Genomic DNA, 21,356 nt, shown 5'->3' with positions numbered 1-21,356 from the left:
AGCAGCCTCTGCATGAGCAGGTGGGACTAGAAGAGCCTTTGAGGATGGGCTCACCCCATGCTGTCCCCAGACTATTAGGTGCTCCTCTCCCCCACCTCCAGGCTCCTTCCTAATTCTAAAAGCCGGCAGCACGTGACAGGCGCTCTGAGTGTGAAGAGAGCCACCAGGGCTGCCTCTTCCTGCCCCCTGCTGCCCAGCCCAGGCACTGCAGCTGAGAGGAAGCTCTTTCTCACCAAGCGTGAGGAGCTGCCAGCCTGAGCAAACCTGCTGCCTGGGGGCTCGGCATCCAGCTGCCATCCAGCTCAGCCTCTGGTCTCATCCACTCTGGGGCCTTTCCCTCCACATCAGTCACCAGCCCCAGGGCCTGATCCACACGGTCCCTGAAATTTCTCCATCTCTGAAACCTGGACTCCCAGAAGAGCTTTGGAGTGAGTTAACCCTGGATCCCAAATGGGGTGTTGACACTGACCAGCTGCGTGGCCTCAGGCAGGTCTCTTCACCTCTCTGACCCTGCTTTATCCTCTGGAGAACAACATTCATTATACTCCGCCCCCAGGACTCAAGTGAGGACCCCCTGCCAGGAGGGCCCTGAAACCCTCAGCACCCTGCTTGGCACACGGCAAGTACTCAGAAGACAGTTGCTCTCGTTTATTTTTATCATCTCCCTTCTCTTCACAGCCTCCACCCCTTCCAGCCCCTCATGTGCTACCCAAGCCTACTCCCTCTGAATAGCATCTGCAGTTCCACTTGGCCTCTGCCTCTCTTGGGACCACAGAGGAGGTGGCAGGGCCAGGCGTGCCAGCTCCTCGATCCCCTCCCCCAGCCCTTCCGTCATGCCCGCTCAGCCGTCCCCAGCCCTGGAGCCTTGTGACAAGCTACCCTCTCCACGCCCACCCCCAGGCTGCTGAAGAAATCTATGGCTCTGCCAACTGGCACCGTGACAGCTTCAGGGGCTCCACATCCGCTGGGCACCCGGGGCTTCTCAGTGGCCCTTCTTGGCTCCATTCCCTCCTCATTCCCCACTGTGGCCATACTGCACCTTGTCCTCTCTCCTCAAGCCCATCTCTGCCCACTCTCTCAGCGATGACCTCGACATCAGGAGCCCCCAACTTCTTGCCCAGCCTCTCCAACTACCAACTTCCCTGCAGCCCTTCTCCCCACAAAGGCCAGCTCTGTGGCCTGGGCCTGCATCCCCCTCCTCCTGCCTTCAGGAGGGCTCCACCCATTATCCCCTCTCGTCAGCACCCGTCAGCATTCTCCCCTTGCGGCAGCCCAGGAACGGATCCAGGCCTCCTCCCTCCTTGGACAGGCCCTCCTCTGACCCTCTGCTTCCCTCCACCATCAGTGACTGGTCCGCAGCCGGCACTCTGGTTTTTCACCTGACACACCACTTCCTGGCTCAAATGTCACCTCCCCTGTTAATCCACTGCAGTCTGGCTTCTGCCCACATCTCTCTGCTGAACGTGCTCTTGATAAAGTCATCAGCGCCCTTCGTGTTGCTAAATCCTGTGGACACTTTGCAGACCTGGTCTTGCTTCACCCCTCAGCAGCATTTGGTCCTGTTGACTCGTCCTGCCTTGAAGCACTCTCCTGGTTTCCCACCTCTCTAGCTACCCTGTCCCCATCTCCTTGAGTGGTCTATTTTCCTGCTGTTTCCCATATCAGGAGTCCATGCTTTGTCCTGTTTTCACTGCATGCACTCCCTGCAGGCTTAATTAACCCCCTCTGAACCAATGCTTCCAAATCATCATCCCCCAGCCCTGCCTCTCCACTCCTGGATATCCTCCTGCCTCCTGAGCAGTTCTCCTGACCATCAAATTCAGCATGTCCAAGAGGCCCACCATCTCCTCTTAAACTTCTACCTGCTTGTTCCCCCACCCTCTCCTCTCAAACTTCTACCTGCTTGTTCCCCCACCCTCTTTGCCTAGAAAACTCCTACTTGACCTTCAAAACCCACCTCAAATGACCTCTCATCTATGGAGACTTCCATATTGTCAACTCCTGAGGCAGAGTTGGCCACCCGCTCTTCTATGTGCCCTTTCATCACAGATGGGTCCATCTTCTGACTCTCAGAAATACGCCCCAATCTCTACCATAAGCCCGTAGAGGGAAGGCTGAGTCCTCTCCTCGACCCCTAGGGAATGCCAGCACACAACTCAGTCCAGCGAAATACCAAGAAATAAGCACCAATGAATACATTGTTCCCAGTTTCCCCACAATGGGGCTCACGGGGAATGGTCATTTGTGATCCTGACTCCCCATGCAAAGTATGAGCTCCTTCCCACAGCAACAGCATTCAGATTTGATATGGCAGCCTGCATCCCAGGGACCACTAAGACAGGCTCAAAGACAGGGCTTCTGGCCCCTATTTAATTCACAAACACTTTGGAGGTGCAAATCCAGCTGAGAGTCCTCCCATCCAGCTCCTGTGTGGGCTTCCTGCCCATCATCACATCTGGGGTATCTACCAGTCTGGCATCCAGTGCCCACCAAATGTGGACACGTGAGAGACCAGCCTGACCTGCTTGTCGGGGACTCACACCGCTTCCTGTGGTCCCTGCTCCTCTTCTAACCGCTCACTGACCATCTGCTGGCCAGCCCCACAATGTAACAGGAGGGGCAGGGCGAGCAGGGAGCAGGTGGGGGTCAGTGGTTTCCAGAATCCACCCTATTTGAAAATCAGAACATGTCCGAGGTTCAGCTTTTGGATCCCTTTTCTGGCCTCCTGAGCTGGGCCAGAGAGGGGAAGGTATAAGCCCAGGGCCACATAACCAGGCCCTGCACTGCCTGCCTGCCCCTCCAATCCCACCCATCCCACTCAGAGGAGAGGAGAGGCCAGCAATGTATTCCCACACAGGGAAAGGCTGGTTCTCCCTGGAGGGGGAAGAAGACAGGTAAGAGCAGAGGTATCATTTACTGAAACACACACTTAGGCAGCACACACTGTGCGCAGGCCCCAGCCAGCCCTGAGGTGAGAACAGGGCAAGCCACGAGGAAGCTGAGCCAGGCAGGGTCCAAGAGGACAGGAGGGGCCCCCAGAAGGGACGTGAGTACCCCGAGAACTCCTGAGTGTTCCACCCAGTGAGCTCAGGGGCTTATGGGCCAGGCGCCCCAAGGCCTGCAGTCCTGCAATCTATCAGCTTTCCCATCAGATTGCCAGTCGTGGGCACAGATGTGCTGCCTGGGACACACTTCCTCACTCGACCACCTGATGACCTCACACCTGTTCTGTTCTGAACAAGGCAACGTTTACTACACAACTCCTACATGCCAGTCACTATGCACTCGGCATCACCTCATTTCATCCTCATCAGCGCTAGTTTCCCCCATTTTACTAAAGACAAAGAAGGCTCCAAGGTCTCACATTGGAGAGAGGCTGAGGCGGGATTCAAACCCAGGCCTGCCTGACTCCAGAGGCCGTGCTTTTTCCACTGTACTGCACTGGCTCTAACAAAATGCCACTCAACTTGGACCTCCTTGGAGACACCTTCCCTAATGCATGGGACCCCAAGTCACTCCCCACCTCCATCTAAGCCCCTAGTCCTCGCCCCTCTTATCCTGTTTTCGTGCTACTGTCTAATTGCTCCTTTGCACACCTGCTCCCCTTTCCCCTGACGTGAGCCTGATTCTCCTCTGTGTAACCTCCAAAGTGAGCCTTGAGGATCCCAGCCTCAACCACACCACTCCCAGCTGACGAAATCTTCAGTGGCTCCTCCACTGCTACAGCCAATGTGAAACTCTGAGCCTGGCATGCTCCGGCCCCTGCTGACCTGTCCAATCCTGTTTCCCTCACCCCACTGGGCAGCCAAACACACTGCAAACCCGTATGGACCTGTGGGAAGGGCACAGATTCTGGAGCCAGACACATGTGGGTTTGATTGACAGCTCTGCCACTGTCTTGCTGTGTACCCTTGGGCAAGGCACCTCACCTCTCTGAACTTCAGATTCTTCAACTGAAGGTAAGGAGGACACTTCCTACCACATAGGTTCATTGTGAGAATTCAGTGAAACCAGAGATATGGACTGCCTGGAGCACAATCCACTCTCAATGAAAAGGAGATGTCAGCTGAATGCGGTGGCTCACCCCTGCAGTCTCAGCACTTTGGGAGGCCAAGGAGAGTGGATTGTTTGAACCCAGGAATTCAAGATCACCCTTGGAAACATGGTGAAACCTCATCTTTACAAAGAAGTACAAAAAAATTAGCTGGGCTTGGTGGCATGTGCCTGTAGTCCCAGCTACTTGGGAAGCTGAGGTGGGAGGATTGTTTGAGGCCATGAGTTTGAGGCTGCAGTAAGCCATGATTGTGTCACTGCACTCCAGTCTGGAAGACAGAGGGGGCCCTGTCTCAGAAAAAGAAAGAAAGAAAGAAAAAGAACAAAAAAGAAAAAGAAAAGGAGATGTCACCCCTTTTCATTATCCCTAGAATGTACAAATGCTTTCCTCCCTCCACACATCTGCTAACACTATTCCTTGCCCTTGAAATACCCTTCCCCCTATTGCAATCTGCCAAAATCATCTACATTCAGTTGCCACCTTCTCCAGGAAGCCTTCCTAGACTGACAATACAGGGGTTTGGATATGCTGGTCCCCTTTTCTATGGCCTAGTCCCCAGGTCATCTTCTTCTATAGCTGTGAGGATCCTGGGCTCATCCCTTCTGTGGTCTCTGAGGAGGGGTCTCAGTCTCCCATGCCACTCTCTTGCCCAGAGGGCCTAGCTTCCAGGAAGACAGGCATTCAGCGAACATGGGCCAGATATTGCTGGGAGTTCCTCCACCCCAACCATACAGAGGACCCTCTTGCCTCACCCCTGGTGCCAGCAGGCGGGGTGAGCACAGGCTCTTTGCCACTTGCACAGGACTGCAGATAACTGCTATGCTGTGGTTCACAGACCCCGCCCCCCCAACTCCACACAGTCCTGTGCCCTCAGCCTACTATGGTATGAATGTGTGAAAAATAACCACAATAATCATCACTTCCACGGGGAGAGAGCGCTGTGATTTACAAAGCAATCGCCCCTTCCTGGGGCTCCCTGCTTCCTCCCTGAGGCTGGCCCCAGAGCCCTAAGCAGGAGCTGACTGATCCCCCTGACATATGCTCTGTCATGTCCCTCCATGGCACCCCATCCCCAGCAGTGCTTCTTGCACCCCACAGTGTATCAGAATCACAGGGCGCAGTGGGGGAAAGAGGTGGCTTTTGAAAGGCACAGGCTCCACCCCTGCAGTCCAATGAAACTGGGCACCCCATGAGATCATGTACCTAGCCAGAATGCCAGACTCCCCCCTCCAATAAAATTCTTCCTCCCCAGGCTGCTGACCTATCTACTCAGCCTCCCACCAGAGATAGCTGCGTCCCTGCCACCTCCCCCATGTGGCCAGAAGCTCCTCGAGAGCAGGGATCCTGTCTGACTCAGCCTGCTTCCCCCACGACGCCCAGTTTCTTGCTGCCATAAAGCCCTTGGCCAAGAGGATAAGGCCCCAGTGTCCTGGGATGGCAGTCAAAGTTCTGGCCCCGTCTCCCTCCATTAGGGCTACCATCCAGCAGATCCAGTCTCTTTATAGCTCCTACCCCCAGCATGGTTCACACCTCCACGCCCTTGCACAGGCTGTTTCCTCTACCTCAAAAGCCCTTCCTCCTGAGAGCTTCCCCAAAGCATGGGGCGGAAGATGACTTGGGGTGGCTCACAAATGTGCCATTAAATAACACTGGATCCCAGACTGAGGATATCAGGCTTTCCCAGGTCTCTTCATCAGTTTGTATGGGATAGTCTGGTTTGTGCCTGTTGTCCTGATGTAATTAATGGTACCCACCTCTTCCCCTTCATAACCTCAGATGTGCCATAGTTTAGATGATAAATTACATGGTCACTTTAATCCTTCCAACTGCATGAGAAATAAAGCCTGTGCAGTCCCAGACTTTAACACATCCCCAATGTGTGCTAATTCCTCTGTCTAACAAACGGAGAGGTAGGAAAAGCATCTAGCTAGAAGTTAATAATGGCGCTTTGTTTTCACTGTGGTTGTTTCTTTGGATATCTTCTATTTCAGATAAATGATACTCTTTCCATTTAAGATATGAAACTTATTTTTAATATATTAAATTTTAAAAATGATACGATTGAAAGAGAAATTTCACAGGCTAGTGAATTCCTATTCATTCCTTAAAACCCAACTCCAAATCACCTTTACACTACCGTCCTCCCCTCTGTGGTTTAATCTCTTCCTCTTCCTCTTCCTTCGACATCTGGCAGGGTCACCATCATACCTATTACACTAAATTATGATGACCCAGCTACTACTTTGTTAGGCATCTACCATGTGCCAGGCACTGAGCACTGACTCTCATCCTCTCACTGAACCCACCCCACAGCTCTGTGGAATGCCTGTCACTACCCTTGCTTTACAGGTGATGACATAGGGGTGAAGGAACGTATCAACAGTCACTCAGCTAGTCAGTGGGATGGTCCGGAACTGAACCCGGACTGGGCAACTTCAGTCTGTGGCCTTGACCACCACTGTCCTAGTGAGTGCTCTCTCTCCTCCACCAGTGGGCAGAGAGTGTGCCCAGCTCACCTCCTATCTCATTCAGAGCCAGCCCTAGGCCTGGCACAAACTCCACTCTGATAAAGACAGGAAGATGTGTGTGAGGCATTGGCTGGAACTCAGTCTCTGCTGAGATATCTGGCGACGTCTGGGCCCCACTCCCCACCCTATGACAGAGAACACAGAGCTCTCCCAGCACAGATCTGGGCTGGAAGGACCTTCCAGGAAACACCACCACCATGTGTGCTGGGTCTCCCCGCCCCTACTCTGCCTCCTCACTGCCTGAGCCTCCAACAGGCAGGGAAGGTCCCCACTTCCTGCTGCCAGACCAGGATGGCCAAAAGAGAGCAGCAGGGTCTGAGCGCTGGGAAGGAAATGCCAATCTCAGGACAGGGCTGGGCGAATCAGCTTCCTAGAGGGGACAGGGCTTGAGCAGTGCTTAGAAGGAGGCAGGAGTTCTGGATAACCAAGGGCAAAGACCATTCCAGGGGAGGAGTCTCGGTTGAAAGCGTCGGGGAAAATTCGAAAGAAGGCTGAAAAGCAGGTGGTAGCTAGGTCCCCGGTGGGCCTTGAATACCAGGCTGAGGAGTTTGGGTAACACTGGGGATTTTCTGGGGGCTGGATGAGGGAGTGACACACAGATAACTGGGGGTTCTGAGGCCCCAAGATGGGCAGCACCTTGACCAAGTCACAGAGCAGCAGTGGCAGGGTGAGGGTTTGAGCCCACTCTTGCCTCCCAGGAGACCCCAGGTTCACCTGGTGGCCACACCCCAAGGATGGAGCCTGGTGATGGGGAGGGTGAGCCTGCAGCAAGCAGCCAGGGGCAGGCCAATGCCCACAGGGGAGGTAGGGATTGTGGCCAAGGAGAGAGGTGTGCATGAGGTGGGGTTCTTTCTCCCAAGTGTCACTGGGCACAGCCATTTCCACTGCCCAATGCCTCCTCAGGATTAGCAGGTCAGTGGGCAGGAACTGCAGGCTGGCACCAGCCCTCAGGAGCTGAGCCCTGCAGCTGGCACTACCTCTGCAGCCCACCTTCCAGCCCTGGCCTCAGCCAGCCTCCGTGTCAGTCCTCCACCAAGCTCCTTCCTGCCTGCCTTTCTTTTCTTCCTTTCCCCCCACTTAACAGATTGCGGCAGCAAGATGGCACAAATTTATGGCTCAACTCACCAAAAATAACAAGAGATCTATCAAAGGCAGTTTGCGTGAAATTAACAGGCGCCTGTACCCTCTTGTCAAACTCACTTGGCTCTGAAGCGTCCCAGGCACTCCGCCCAGTCACTGCCCACCAGCCCCCAGCCCAGTGCTCTTCCGGTACCAGCCCAAGCCCACCCTGCTAAGGCCTTGCTGTGGATCCTCCTCAGCGGTGTCCCAGAGTAGATGAACACAGCTTCCTTGCCCTGGTGCCTGGGAGAGGGGCCAGGACAAGGGTCTCACCCTACCTGTTCACTACCATCCCCACGAATCTTGCTCTCAGTCTGGCAGCTGCAGGTGCCAGTCCATTCTCCTGCAGCCCAGTGGGGAGGAGACAAGGGAAGGAATGGAGGGGACCAAAGGCTTGGCAAAGGTGGTGCTGCCACAAGGCACAGACGGTGCCACGGACTCTCAGACATGCCCTGACACGTGGAATAAACAGTCATGTGCCTGCTGTGTCTCGCACCAGAAAGGTTGGGCAGGAGGGAGGAGATGGCAGAATAGAAGAACTTCCTGCCTGCCAAGGGAGGGGAAGGGGCTGTGCCAGCCCAGCTCTGGGCACCAGTGTGCCATGTGAGCCCCCTTATGACAGCTGATGCCACACCATCCCATGCCAGCTCCCTACAGGGGCCCTCCCTGAAAAGCAACTCCAAGGAAACATGCCAAGTAGGACAAGGGGCAAGAGCAGAGGTCAGGCTTGGGAACAGCTGGGAGCCCTAGCTCAGGGCTCCCTGCTCAAAGAGACACCTGGCCTCATGCCCAGGAATATCAGGCATCCAATCTCCACCCATCTCTAGCCCCAGAGGCCTCTGCAGAGGTTCTGATGATGGTGCCTTTCCCATCGCCGGCCCTCTCTGATCCCCAAAGACACCCCAGCTACCAACCAACTCCTGCTTCCGGCTTCAACCAAGCCCAGCTGGCTGCTCCTGGCTCTGTGCTCCACATGGCAGCCTGCCCAGATGGTGCCCGCCCATGAGGGCAGAGCCTTGCTCCGTCCACTGCAGATCACTGGGCCGATGGACCGCAGGGAAAGCCAGACAAAAGAACCCGCCTGCAGCTGAGCAGGATGGGGGAGACCCCCACAGAGTGACAGGCATTGGTGGCCATGCAGGAAGAGCCATAAACCTCCTGATATACGCCTGGTGTTCTCCGCCGATGTTCAACAAAGAAGCGAAATTCAATTTCTTCCTACAGGCACTAAATCCCAGGCCAGCCTCCAGGGCCTGTAACCTGCCCGCGGCCTGGCTGTCACTCGGACAGCTTCATTGACCGCCGTTAGAGGCCAAGCTAGCCTAGGAGAGAGGCCACAGCAAGGCCACTGGGCACTTGCCGTGGATGGGCACGATGCCAGATGTCTCATTGGAAAGGCCAAGAAGGCCCCCATCCAAAGTACTGGGTCAGGCTACTTTCAAGATAACTACCCCCTCTAATTAATTCAGGGATACCTCCCCATTCTACAAAGAAATCATTGCCCACCATAAATAAAGGGATCAACTGAAGGTAACAGTCAAAGGTAGAGGCCAACTCCAGGGCTCTAGCCAGCAAAGCAGGGCTGGGGACAGGCTGCACTCCTCCAGTACTCCTAGCAGCCCTCACACGATACTCCGTCTCCTTGTAAACACTCTCCCAGTGAAATCCAGATGCCCTTTCCATCCTCTATCCCTGCATCCTTGATCCTCATGAGGATAGGCCAGCACCTGTTATACCAAATGGGGAAACTGAGGCCCAGAAAGAGGAGAGGCTTCCCTGTCGGTACCAGAGCTACAGAACAGACCCTAGACCTGCCTCCTTCCCATCCCCATGTCATCGGTCCATGTTCCCTTCAGGTCTCCTGGTCAGTCCCCGGTCCAGCACTGTTCAGCGGTCACACAGGATCTAGCCGAGGCCCTCAGGGCCTTGAAGCTGCAGGAAGCAGGGTCTGCAGAAGGCAGCTGTGGCTGAGGGACTTGGGGTGGGAGTGGGAGCAGGCAGGACTCAAGGGCTCGCAGAGCTTTTGCCCAGTCAGCAGGAAGCTCTAGCAGCTGGCGGCCTCAGTCCCAGAAGACATGGGCCCTGAGGGGGGAGACAGGGGACACCGGGAGCTGAGCCAGCCCAACCCTCCAAGGCAGCCTGGAAGCTCAGGCCTCTTCACCTAGGCACACTCTTCCTTGCCTCTCTCTGCCCTGACCCTGGGGCAACTGCCAAAACTCACTGACCTGTGTGGACAGGAATGCATCCTTGTTCCCTGCCTACTCCAGCCTCCAGGCAAACTTGTCAACTTGCAGCACCAGGGCCTGCCACGATCACTCCCAGCCTTGGGCCTTTGTGCACGCTTCTTCCTCTGCTTAGAATGCCCTCATCTCACTTCTGCTTGTCCTTCAGGTCTCTGTTCCTACATTACTTCCTTCAGGGAGCCTCTCCTGCCTGCCCAGTTAGGAGGTCCCTCCCTGGGTTTATATATCACCCTGCATTATCTGATCTGTGCCCCCATTCTTCTAGCCAGTCTGCAAACTCTTCAACAGTGAGGTCTCACTGCCATGCATTTTGGTGACTGCAACATTTGGTCAAGGCTCAGCAGAGGGGTGACATCAGTGAACAGCTACATGCATGGCTGAAGATCTGCCAGGATGGACACCAAGGACACTGTCAGCCCCTGCAGACCCCGTCCCACCCAGGCCCTGCTCAGACTCACCATATCTCATCTCGGTTGTGAATAGATCATTGCTGCTCCCCGAGTGCAAATCGGCCTCAGCAGGTGGGGCTGGGCCCCCGGGCACCAGGGCATTGGACAGGGTGTGGGCAGCAGGAGGGCCTGGAGATGTGGTGGTGGCGGAGCCGGCCCCCGCCTCTCCAGGGCAGCTGCAGCCTGGCTGAGCAAAGCCGCAGGCCCTGCCGGCAGCGCGGCCACACTCCTCACTCCAGCGGCAGAGCACACCACAGGTGAACTGGCTGGAGTTGTTGTTGTTGATGAGCAAGACCTCGACAAACCGGAAGGCTAGGGCAGCAGGCGCCAGCAGGCGCGGGGCCTCGGAGGGCTCAGCCGACAGGCACAGCTGCACAAAGTTCTTGTCGAAGTGCAGGAACGTAAAAGGGCCCGAGCCGCTGCACAGCTCCAACCCGGCTGCCGCCTCCGCCTCCTCCTCCTCTGGCCGCCCCACCTCTGACTCCGCCTGGGCCACTGCCTCCTCGGGGCTAGGCCGCAGGCAAGTAAAGTTGACCAGGTAGTGGTCCAGGGGCAGCAGGCGGGGGGCAAAGTGTGCGCACACCTGCTCCTGGCGGTTGAAGCGCAGGTAGAGGGAATACTTGGTGGGGTCAGGGTTCTCCAGGGTCCAGGAGCAGCCCGAGGCGATGGTAGGAAAGAGGTCCTGCAGCGAGAAGGCCCCGTAGAGCACACCCGAGGCCAGGGCAGAGCAGGCACTGGGGGCGGGGTCGAAGGCGGCGGCCAGGCGCAGGGACAGAATCACAGACAGTAAGAGGGGACAGGCTGGGGTCATCCTATGTCCCTTGCCCTGTGGAGAGAGACAGTGGTCAGTGGGCCCCCAGCACAGCCAGCATGGGCTCTGAACCTCCTATGGTGAGCTGTGGAGTGGGCCTCATAGTTAAGACCATGGTCTTTGGAGGAGTGTCACCCAGGTCCACCTGTGTGAACTTAGACAAGGGACTTGACCTCTCTGAGCCTCGGTTTCCTTACCTGTAAAATGGACCAATGATAGTACCTATCTCACAGGTTTCCTACAAGGGTAAAACGAGATAAGGAAGGGAAAGGACTTGGGAGAGTGCCTGGAATCTTGTGAACCCTGAAGAAACAGTAGCTGTTGTTGCCATTGTTCTGTTTCCTCTGAGTCAGCCCATCAACTACAAGCATATTTGCCTGACATTCAGATCCAAGCCCCAGCCCCACCATCCAAACTGTATTCTCCATAACTGTTGCTCTCAGTCCCAGTGTGTCATGATCAGCTATGAGGCATGTCACACGTAACCTGCGGTAATTGTCAAAGCGGTGATGTTTGACTACGATTTGCTTTTTTATAAATTAGAGCAATTTGAGGTTATTCCTGGAACAATGTCATTCTCACTTGCTTTACTGAGAGGGAGAGAAAGGGGCGGAGTTACAGCCAGTGTACCAGGAACTGCGCACAACCTGAGCCATGCCCACAGGAGCGCACTGTCAGTGTGGATGTCATATGTATCACTGCCGTGGATTTCCTGGTTGGAACAAGGGGGAGAGGCACCAAGCAAGGGGACTTTGGGCTTGAGCCCCAACCCAGTCAGCCGCCTGCTGGCTGGGTGACCCTCATGAACCTCAGTTTTCTCGTCTGTAAAATGGGAGCAGAAATTCCCCATCTTACTTCCCTCTTCCCCTCCAGCTCCATGGGATTATCTTCCAAGGTCTGGTTCAGGGCCTGCTACCCCCTGCCCTGTGAAGCCACCAGCCAGTCGTGACCTCTCTCCTATACTATTTCCCTAAGACTAGCTCATTCAGCTCATGGGTCTTCCAGTTCCTAAGAGTGGGGACCCGAACTTGTTGATTTCTACCTTCCCTTAAAGTGCTGCACCAAGCTGAGCTCCCAACAGGTGTGAATGTACTCCAGGTGTGGGTGGGCACCTAGGACCCAAGCCCTACCCCTACAGACACACAGAGCAGTCAGGCCAGAGTGGGTAAGGGCTGAGGATGGGGAGAGCTGCAGGTGCCCTCCCACCCCTCAGGCCAGGGCTGTGTCACTGCCCACAGCCTGCCCAGCCTCTATCCAACTGCCCAGAAAATGGAACCTAGTGCGTGGTCTGAATCAGCCCGACTTCCAATCCTACCCCCCAAGTAATCCACACGGCCTCCCTCCTCCATGCCACAGGATCACTCACAGCACTGCATGGGCCCCTAGAGCGCAGTTGGTCCACATCAGAGGAGAAAAGATGGGGCTAGGAAAAGGGAGACAACCCGCTCCAGATCACACAGAGGTGGCCAGAGGGGACTCAAGCCCAGGATCTGAGGCCCAGCCCAGGCCCTTCTTATTCCACCAGTAGCCTCTGCTCCTTCCCTGTGCTTGCTGCTCAGACTTCAGGCCAGATGGACCAGCTATTAGCTCTGGGGACTGAATCAGAAACACAGGACAATTCACAGGTATGGCTAGATTTTCCCAAGACACAGTTGCTCCCAGGGAACAGACTTCCCCTTGGGTCTTTAGGAGTATAAACACTGGGCAGAGGGGGGACAGGATTTAGAACCCTAACTTTCCAGTCCCTGTGCAGCATCCATGGAGCTCCCCACTGCCCCAGATGCCACATCCCCTCGTGCTGTACCTCCAAGCCAGGCCCAAGCAAGCATCTGCCCCTCCCAGTCATACAGGGGCTGGGGGAGATGGTGGAGTAGCTCCAGGAAGACCTACTCACTGCGAAGGAGCCACCCCACCCTCCTCCCAAGACCCACATGGAGTTATTCGGCAGAAGCCAGACAGGCTGTGCCTCTGCCCCCACCCACCCACCCTCCTCCTCAGAGCTGGAAAAGGGATGAGACCTCTGGTCTTTCCCACCCTACATCATGCCTGTCCCAAACTGCTCAGCCCGCCCCACCTGCTGCAGCACTAGCAAAGCCAGCGGCTGATGATGAGTGACATCCAATCCCCCTGCTGCCCCCAATTATTTTTAAGCAGGCTGCAAAATTCAGGCCATGGCTGCTGCTCAGTGGAGGGGAGGTGGGGGCTCATTATAACCGGCCTCCCCTCCCCCACTTACAGCAGCTCAGGGAACCTCCCCTCACACACACACCAACACACGTGGGTTTGAACACCCTTGTGCCCTGAGGACACACCAATGCATGAGTGCACAGACGTTCACAGGAGTTCTGCATACGAACGGATACATATGCACACGGACATGCATACAGACAGGTGAAACCCACAGATTCATGCTGTCACATGCACTCAGGAGTGAACACACACACACAGGGGTGTACAGGCTCACACGTGTACACATGCACAGAGGTGCACACGCACTCTCAAGTGAGAACCTACATGAGTATCTGGCCCTCCGAGGCTCGGCATATGACAGCTAAGTGTCAGGCAGGATCCTCTGAGGGGCCCTCCTTTGCGTATCTGAAGCTGGGGCTCCCTCCCCTACCCGGCTCCTGGGCTGCTGCTCACTACTCCACAGCCCCGCCCCATCAAGAAGCACAAGGTCCACATCCTTCACAGCCACAGGCTGGCTTCTCCAGAACGGAGCCACTTTTAACCCAACCCAAACCCCCCCACCCCTCAGTCTCCTTCAGACACCTTCACGCTCATTCTGGGATTTCGTCCTGGACATGTGCGACCCTCACTGTGTCAGCTGCGACATAAGACCTTTTGGGGTGCCTTTTTATATCACTTCCCATCATTCAAAATAAGGCAAAGACCCAATTCCAAGCTGGGTCACAGACAGCCACTGGTTCATTAAAGACCCTCCTGCCTGTGTGTAGCCAGGCCTGTCCTCCTGGGAGCACTGACAACCCAGAGGCCTCTCCCTGGCCCACCCCGGGAAGAGGACCTAGAAGGATGATCCTTGTCTCACAGGCAGCCCAAGTGGCTCTTAGTCATGATTAACCTCCCTGAGCCTCAGTTTCCCTCTCTGTGCAATGCAGACCATGAGCCTTGCCCTCGGGATGGTAGACACCTCATCAGCCTCCCAACAAGTTCCCAGCACAGAGCCTGGCCCACAGCCCTGTCTCCTCTCCGTCTTTTCAGGACCTCATAAACGCTACCCTCTTGCCTGCTGAGGTACAGGGCACTGCCTCTGGGAAGGCTCTTTCGGTTAAACCGTAAGTGGCTTGGCTACCTCCAAACCCAGGAAGACCACAGACCAATCCCTGCACAAGAGTTAGAGAGGAGAGGTACTAAGGTCAGCTCTGAGGAAGAACTTCCTGGGCCAGAGGTGGCTGATAGGAGGATCAAAAGGCCTCCTCCCTCAGAGATGGTGAGGAGCTGACTGGAGTAGTCTCCCTCTCACTTTTAACCCTACCCAAGGCCCTTCCTCTAGGGGGCTGGGGGCTGCCTTCACCACATGCTCTTGACCCCAGCAAGCCCAAGAATCCCACTCTGCCCAAACGCACTCAAGTCCCCTTTCTTTCAACCCCTCAGGGCTCCCCAGCTTCCCTTCTGCACCAATAAAGGAATGCAAGGCTTTCAGCAGCTGAAAGGGCCAAGGCAAGACTGTGGGGTAAGGGGCAGAGCAGCAAGAGAGGGGTGTCTCAGGGCCTGGGCCGGTCAGGGATTCCCGGGATGACTCCCATTTGACGCTGGGTGGCGGGGGAGGGGCTAGCCGGGGGAGGGGGCGCGGCGATGCGCACATCCGTCGCGTTTATCCACCTGGCAGCTCCAATTCGCCTGCCCGTCACTCACCCTCTGCCTCCCGGGCGCTTGCCGCCCGCCCTGCCCAGGCCGCCACGCAGGCTGGGACCCCTACTCGATGCCTTCGGGTCCTCTGCCAGTGCTCGGACCCGAGGACAGGGTCCTCAGGAGCTGCTCTCCCAGAGCTCTTTCGCTTCGGGGGGCGCACACCCTCCATCCTGCCTCCGGAGCTGGGGGACTGGGCCGAGGGGAGGGAGCGCCCCCCTCTGTGCAGCTGCCAGAGAGGGTCGCTCTCTTGGGGGAGGGGGTTCCTCCTTAAGCAGGAAAACGCAGGCAGAACCGGGAGGGGGACAAGGGGCAGCCCTCGGCCTCTGGGGGCGGTGCCGCGCGGGCGGCGGGGGAGGGGGCGGTGACTCAGCCGCCCTCCGCCCGCCTCCCCGGAACTTTGCAGCAGCTGGAGCCGCCGTTGCTACAGGAACCGAATGCTTTTGTTCCCCAATGTCAGGGCTGCCGGGGCAGGCGGGTGACAAGGAGGCTGCCACTCCCCAGTGGGACCCAGGTCTGGCCACACTGCCCAGAGGACTTCCAGCCATCACAGGTTCGAGTCCCCTTCCTCCGCGCCACCTTCCCTTCCCCCAAGCCACTCAGGCCAAAGCTGGGTTTCTTCAAACTCCTCAGGCCCTCAGGCCCGGTGGCCCTGCTAACTCTGACCGGAGGCGAAGGGCCCTGGGAAATTCCTGACGGTGTCTGACCTCCTGGGGGAGGGTAGAGGCTCTTCTGTGGCTGAGTGATTTCCCACCTGGCTACCCCTAACAGGCTGCCTGCCTTCTGGGACTCTGACTGGGGTTTCTTCTCTGTACTTCTCCCACCTCTGCAGCCTCTACACTTGAACCAAGACCTCAGAGACCTTGGCCTGGCTTTCACTAATATCCCTCTGGCCACAGCTGATCCCAGAGAAATACAGTGAGAAGTTGCAGGACCAAGGAGGAGATGAGGGAAACTGACAGTCACTGGCTCCCCCTGCACCCATACTTTGGGGAGGAAGAGGGGACTGGGGGCTAAAGGTGTTTCTGTCTTTATTATACTGGGGGTTGAAGTGAAGGCACTGGAACCTGTTTTTCATTTTTCCCTTTTGGGATTAGGAGTGAAGTGGAGAAGGGCCTGACCTTGGCCTTAAACAGAAACAGCCCCACACCCCTATCATTATTGAACATTGCTAGGTGCCAGACACTCTATACAAACAACCTAACTTCATTCTCCCAACAGCTATATGAGGCAGTGATCAATGACCCATTTTATAGAGGGTCAACTGAGGCTCAGAAAGATTAAGTAGCTTGCCCATGTCACACAGCTTTTGAACGTAGGTTGTCTGACCGAAAGCTGAGTTCCTAACTACTTACTCAGCTTCATTACCTGGGGGTGGGGAGGGAGGGAGGGATGGGGGCAGAGACCAGATGGAACCTCACTTTGTGTTACAGAAATGCAGACCACGCACGCACACCCCAGACTAGACATGTCCTTTTGAAGAGTGATACAGAAAGGGGGCAGAAGAGAGAGCAGGAGGAGAGAGGGAAGAAGAGGGGAAGATCTCTTCTCTCAATCTTGGTCCAGAGAAGACCCTCCCTAACCTCCCCACTACCATCACCAGGACATATCCTGCACAGAGTCCACACTGCCCCTCACCCCAGTAGCAGTGCAGAGGATACTCCCCAGGTGCTTGCTGTGTCCCAGGGTCAGGTGGATTCCCCCACAACCGACTTCATGCACAAGCCAGGCACAGCCCACCTTTGCCCCCAGCCCTCACCTCATGGGAAATGCCATGGGGTAGAGGCTCCCTGGCAACACCTGACCAAGCACAAACAAGCCCAACCAGGCGTCCCGGAGCCTGCGGCCAATCCTGCTGGTCTGTGCGTGAAGGCTCAAAGGACTGTTGACTTGCTGCTGGGGTGAGCCCTCCACTCCACCCCAACCCATCCCACCCCCCAGAACATATGGCCTGACAACCAGCAGTGTTTGGGCATGGCTAGCACAAGGAGGCACCTGGCCTGGCCCACCAATCTCCTCTCCCCAGGGACTTCCCAGCGTCAGTCCTGCAGCCACCGCTGATGCTCTGGCTGCGGAAACCCGGGGTTGCCCACGGGAGAAGGGGTGGTGGGTCCCGGGCTTCGGGCAGGGGGCGCCAGAGGACGCCCAGGGGCCCGGCCGGCAGCTGGCGAGGCGGGCAGGCAGGCGGCATCTCTCGGCCCGGGCGCCCCTCCCCCTCGCGGGCAACAGACCCGTCGCCCGCTCTTCGCGGGCCGCGGCGCGGAGGACTTCCCCGGCTGTGCCCTCCGACCGAGCTGACTGCGGGAGTGGCCGCCAACTTCACAGCTTACAACCCCCTCCGGATCATGCCGGCCCTGGGGCTGCGGGAGGGTGCGTCTGGTGCCCAGCTCTGTGACCAGGGGTGGGAGGATAGGGATGGGGGATGGACAGACAGACTCCGGCCAAAGATGGACACGGGAGTCAGGGATGCGGGTCCAGTCGGGATCTCAGCTGGAGGGGAGGGGGCGCGGAGCAGACACGGGGGACACGGCCCCAATTCCAAGCTGGGGGGAGGGGACTTGCAGCAAGATTGGCGAGGGAAGGCGGGACTCCGGGCAAATATGGGGGAGGGGGCACTAGGGGCAGAAATAGAGAAGAAGCATGGTCAGTGTAGGGGCGCGGGGGAGGGTAGAAACTATGGGCAGACATGGATGGGGACAGGAAAGACTCTGGGCAGAGATGAAGTGGAGGAGAGGAGCAGCGTCCGGCATTCAGACTGTGATGGGAGATGGAGGGGGAGACACAGTTGAGCTGCAGGTTAATGTAGGGGGGCCTCTAATAAAGGTGGGGGGCGCACCGCCCGGATCCAGGCCGAGATAGGGAAAGACTCGAGACAGCAACCACGGTCTGTGTCAGAATTCTGGAGGGGGAGACTTTAGCATAGATGGGTAAGAGGGTCGGTCCAGGCTGGGGGAGGGGGGGCCGAGATTAGAGATTTACCAGCGATTAAGGGGGCCTCGGCCCCAGGTTTGGGAGTTCCCCAAAAGATGGGGGTCGCGAACGCTGAACGAACTCAGTTCGGGCTGGGGGAGAATTCAGCAGAGACGGGTTGGGAAGCGCCCCGAGTCCGGGCCGGTGCGGAAACTCGGGACCGCGCCGGGAGGGCTCGGTGCGAGGCCAGGTCGGGGTCTGGGGCCGAGCACTCACCTGGGCGCCGTCAGCAGCAGGAGCGGGGGCCGGCGCTGGCGGGGGCGGCCACGGGGCGCAAGTTTGCCATCCCTAAGTCGGGGACCGGGCCGGGCGCAGGGCAGGTAGCTGCAGCCGCGCGGAGGGCCGAGGCTCCCGCTCTCCCGGGCAGCGGGTGCAGAAAAGGCGCCGTGGAGCAGCGCGGGGCGGGCGGGCGGGCGCCGGGCCGGGCGCGGGCTCCTGCCGCCGCCGCCGCCGCCTCCTTGCCGCGCCGCCCCCCGCTCCCCCGCCCCGAGCACCGCCCGCGCCGCGCGCCGCCTCCTATTTGCGGGCGGCGGCCGCAGCCCCGAGCTCTGAGAGCCGGTGCCGCATCCTCCTCGGTCTCTGAGCGCCGCCGCCGCTGCCGCCGAACCCGGTTCCTCCGGCCGCTCCGGCCGCTGCCCGCAGCGCGCGCCGGGCCGAGTGACGGCCGAGGCGGGACGCGGCGCCTGCGCGGGCCGGGCCCGGGAGGGGGCGCGCGCCGGGCCGGGCGCGAGGAGCCGCGGGAGAAGGGGCGGGGGGCGGGGGGCGGGGGCGACGCGCGCCGCCTCCTGTTAAAGGGGGAACAGCGCCAGCCGAGCCGATCGCGCCCCCCACCTCCCCTCTTTGGGCCCCAGGCGCCGGCGCGGGAGAAGCCTTGGGTAAGCCCCCGCCCCGCCCGCTGCCTCCTGGACCGCAGAATGAGGCGATCCGCGACGCCCCTCCAGCTATACCCATGCCGGAGTCTTGTCGCGCCGCCAGGGTCTCCCGGGCCCTGCGGGCTGAAGCATTTGCTCACCTTCCCATGTGCATTGCATATTGCATGTCCGTGTGCATGCAGGTGCCAGTCATGTGCGCTGAACTTTGCATATGCATACAGGTGCCCTAAGTGTGCACTACCATGTTGCCTGGGTAGGTGCATGCAAGTGCTACACATATGCACGGTGTATTAACATGTGCCCAAGTCCTGAATGCATGTTGCTTGTTCCTGTGCGCAGGAATGCTATATGTATGCAAGCTTACAGGTGCCACATGTGTGCTGAGGACTGTGGGTAACTCATATGTAGCAGCCACATATGTATGCTGCAATGTGACATGTTTGATGCATACTTAAACTGCAATGTTGCACGTCCTTAGGCACGGGGATGCTACACGTGTGCAGTGTGTTACATGTTTTCCTGAGTCCCTGTCTATTCCCACAAGTGCCTTTCCCTGTGCCAGGGGCGCCCCCATGTTGCATCTGCTTGTGTAGAAGCAGCAGAGATGTACAGACCCACCCCTTCCCCATCTTGGCACTGTGCCCAGAAACAGTTGGGTGGGGCCTGAGCCCTCGTGGTTCAGGCGGTACACAGGGAGATGCCCATGGCTCAGGGCCCCAGTCAGGGGGTTTGTGGCCTGAGCATGTTGACATCAGTAAGGTAGGCTGATACACCGCTGCAGCCAACACAAGTAGGTTAATCCCATGACTTTGGTCAGAGGAGAAACCAGCAGGGGGCAGCTTTGCAATAAGGGTGGGATGGTTTCAGCTTTGCAATGAGGATGGGATGGTTTCAGGACCATACTCTTTGAAGGTTCACTGGCCAGGAAGGGCCAAATTTTCAGGGCAAAGAAGTCCTCATTCCAGCAAATACCAACCCCACCTCTCCATGGATGCTCCTTGAGTTGTGTCACCCTCGAGATGGGGCAAGAAGAGAAAAGCCTACCTCTTCTCAGGGGCAGTACCAAGAAGAGGCAGAGAACCACCCTCTTTTCCCTCCTTCTGTCCCTCCCACCTCCAGCAGCCTCAGTGACATTTGTTGTGAGTGATTGTGAGAGATTATCGACTTTAATGGAAGGAGGTAATAAGGGGCGATGAAGGAATATCACCTGTCACCTTAAGAGAATTTATGAGGCCTTATGAGGCAGGGAGGAGGGCTGGGCCGGCACCTTCCCTTTCCCTGCGGATGCCCAAGGAGACCCATGCCTTGGGCCTAGCACTGGCAAGCAAGGCTCCTAGGGTTTGCTGGGCACCCTCAAACACACTCAGACATCTCTGGGTTTCGAGGCTCAGCTGCTATGTGAAAGCCAGGCCAGGCAGGTCTTGCCAGCTGCAAAGTGTGTTGAAAGCCACCCCAGGGCAGTGGGAAGTCTGGGCCCCCTCCTTACATGGGCATTGGGAGGGGCAATGGGGTAGCTGAGACTGGGGCTTCAAGGAGGTGGGCAAAAGTGGGGAAAATGGTGGAGACATGGATTGCCCACAAGGATGCAAGCCCCTTAGAAATCTCCAGGACCCTGTCCAAAGCTCCAGCCCCCTCCTCTCCCACAGGGAGCTTGCTTCCCTCTCTATGAATATTCATGACTATTAGCATATTAGAGACCCGGAGCCCAGAGAAACCCAGGCAGGTCTCTTGCAGATGTGATGCAGCTGGATCCCTGAGGACACCCCCTCCTTCTTCCCCAGGATGCAGTTGGGTGAGAGGTGATGGGAGGGACTGGCTCCAGATGGACAGCAGCATTTTTTGTCTCTCTCTTTTTTCGGTAGCCCTCTGACTTCTTGACCCCTTCCATCAGCCACAAAAATGTACGCCCAAGGAAAGATCGGAAGACAGAATGAGGGACTGACAGAGATGGTGTCCCATACCTGGGGACTCACTAGGGGCAAGGTGGGGAGGTCAGCAAGGCGAAGGGGGCTGTGGGAGCTGTGTGGGGACAGCAGGACCTCCCCGGACTTGTACAGGAGTGAGCAAGCGAGACTAGGCTGACCTCTGGAAGGCTCTCCCTGGAGACACCTCTCCGCATCAGGGTTTCCCCACCTCCTTTCCCATGAGCTCCTGCCCTTCCAGACTCACTCTGGTAATAAGGCCGCCCAGGAGGACTTGGTGTAATTACAAATCGTTTCCATATTCAAATCCAGCTGGTTGAAGAGAAATTACTTCTCTGAAGCTCAGGTGGGGGTGAAGAGAGCAAGTCTTAGCCCCAGGAGGGGCCTCCTGGGAGCATGGGGCAGAGACTGGGCATGGGAAGGGGCACCGGCCAGAGCTTGAGCACAGAGGGCTTGAGCAGAATAAAGGGACATCCCCCTGAACCCCCTAAGCTGGACCGAGAACAATGACTTCAGCC

At 57.4% G+C, this 21,356-nt stretch overlaps 1 protein-coding gene across 12 annotated transcripts in view; it reads right to left on the bottom strand.

Annotated features, from left to right (window-relative positions):
* The window catches only part of ADGRB2 (adhesion G protein-coupled receptor B2), a 37,298-nt gene extending 18,842 nt beyond the window's left edge, over positions 1–18,456 (bottom strand). For 3 of the 12 annotated variants that reach the window (XM_033227347.1, XM_033227356.1, XM_033227359.1), the window contains exons 1-2: positions 18,261–18,454; positions 10,403–11,219 (exon numbers count right to left, since the gene is read on the bottom strand). In XM_033227347.1, the coding sequence (XP_033083238.1) occupies positions 10,403–11,204 (802 nt within the window). In that variant the 5' untranslated portion in view covers positions 11,205–11,219; positions 18,261–18,454. Of the gene's footprint in view, positions 1–10,402; positions 11,220–15,080; positions 15,287–18,260 lie in introns of those variants that run through there. The other 9 variants (XM_033227349.1, XM_033227351.1, XM_033227355.1 and 6 more) reach the window with 5 other exon arrangements.
* Positions 18,457–21,356: the final 2,900 nt, after the last annotated feature.

The sequence above is a fragment of the Trachypithecus francoisi genome, unplaced genomic scaffold (genome assembly GCF_009764315.1).
Source record: "Trachypithecus francoisi isolate TF-2019V2 unplaced genomic scaffold, Tfra_2.0 Lachesis_group12, whole genome shotgun sequence".
NCBI lineage: Eukaryota > Metazoa > Chordata > Mammalia > Primates > Cercopithecidae > Trachypithecus > Trachypithecus francoisi.
The sequence above is the reverse complement of the archived record's forward strand: the minus strand, read 5'-3'. Positions and strand labels throughout refer to the sequence as shown.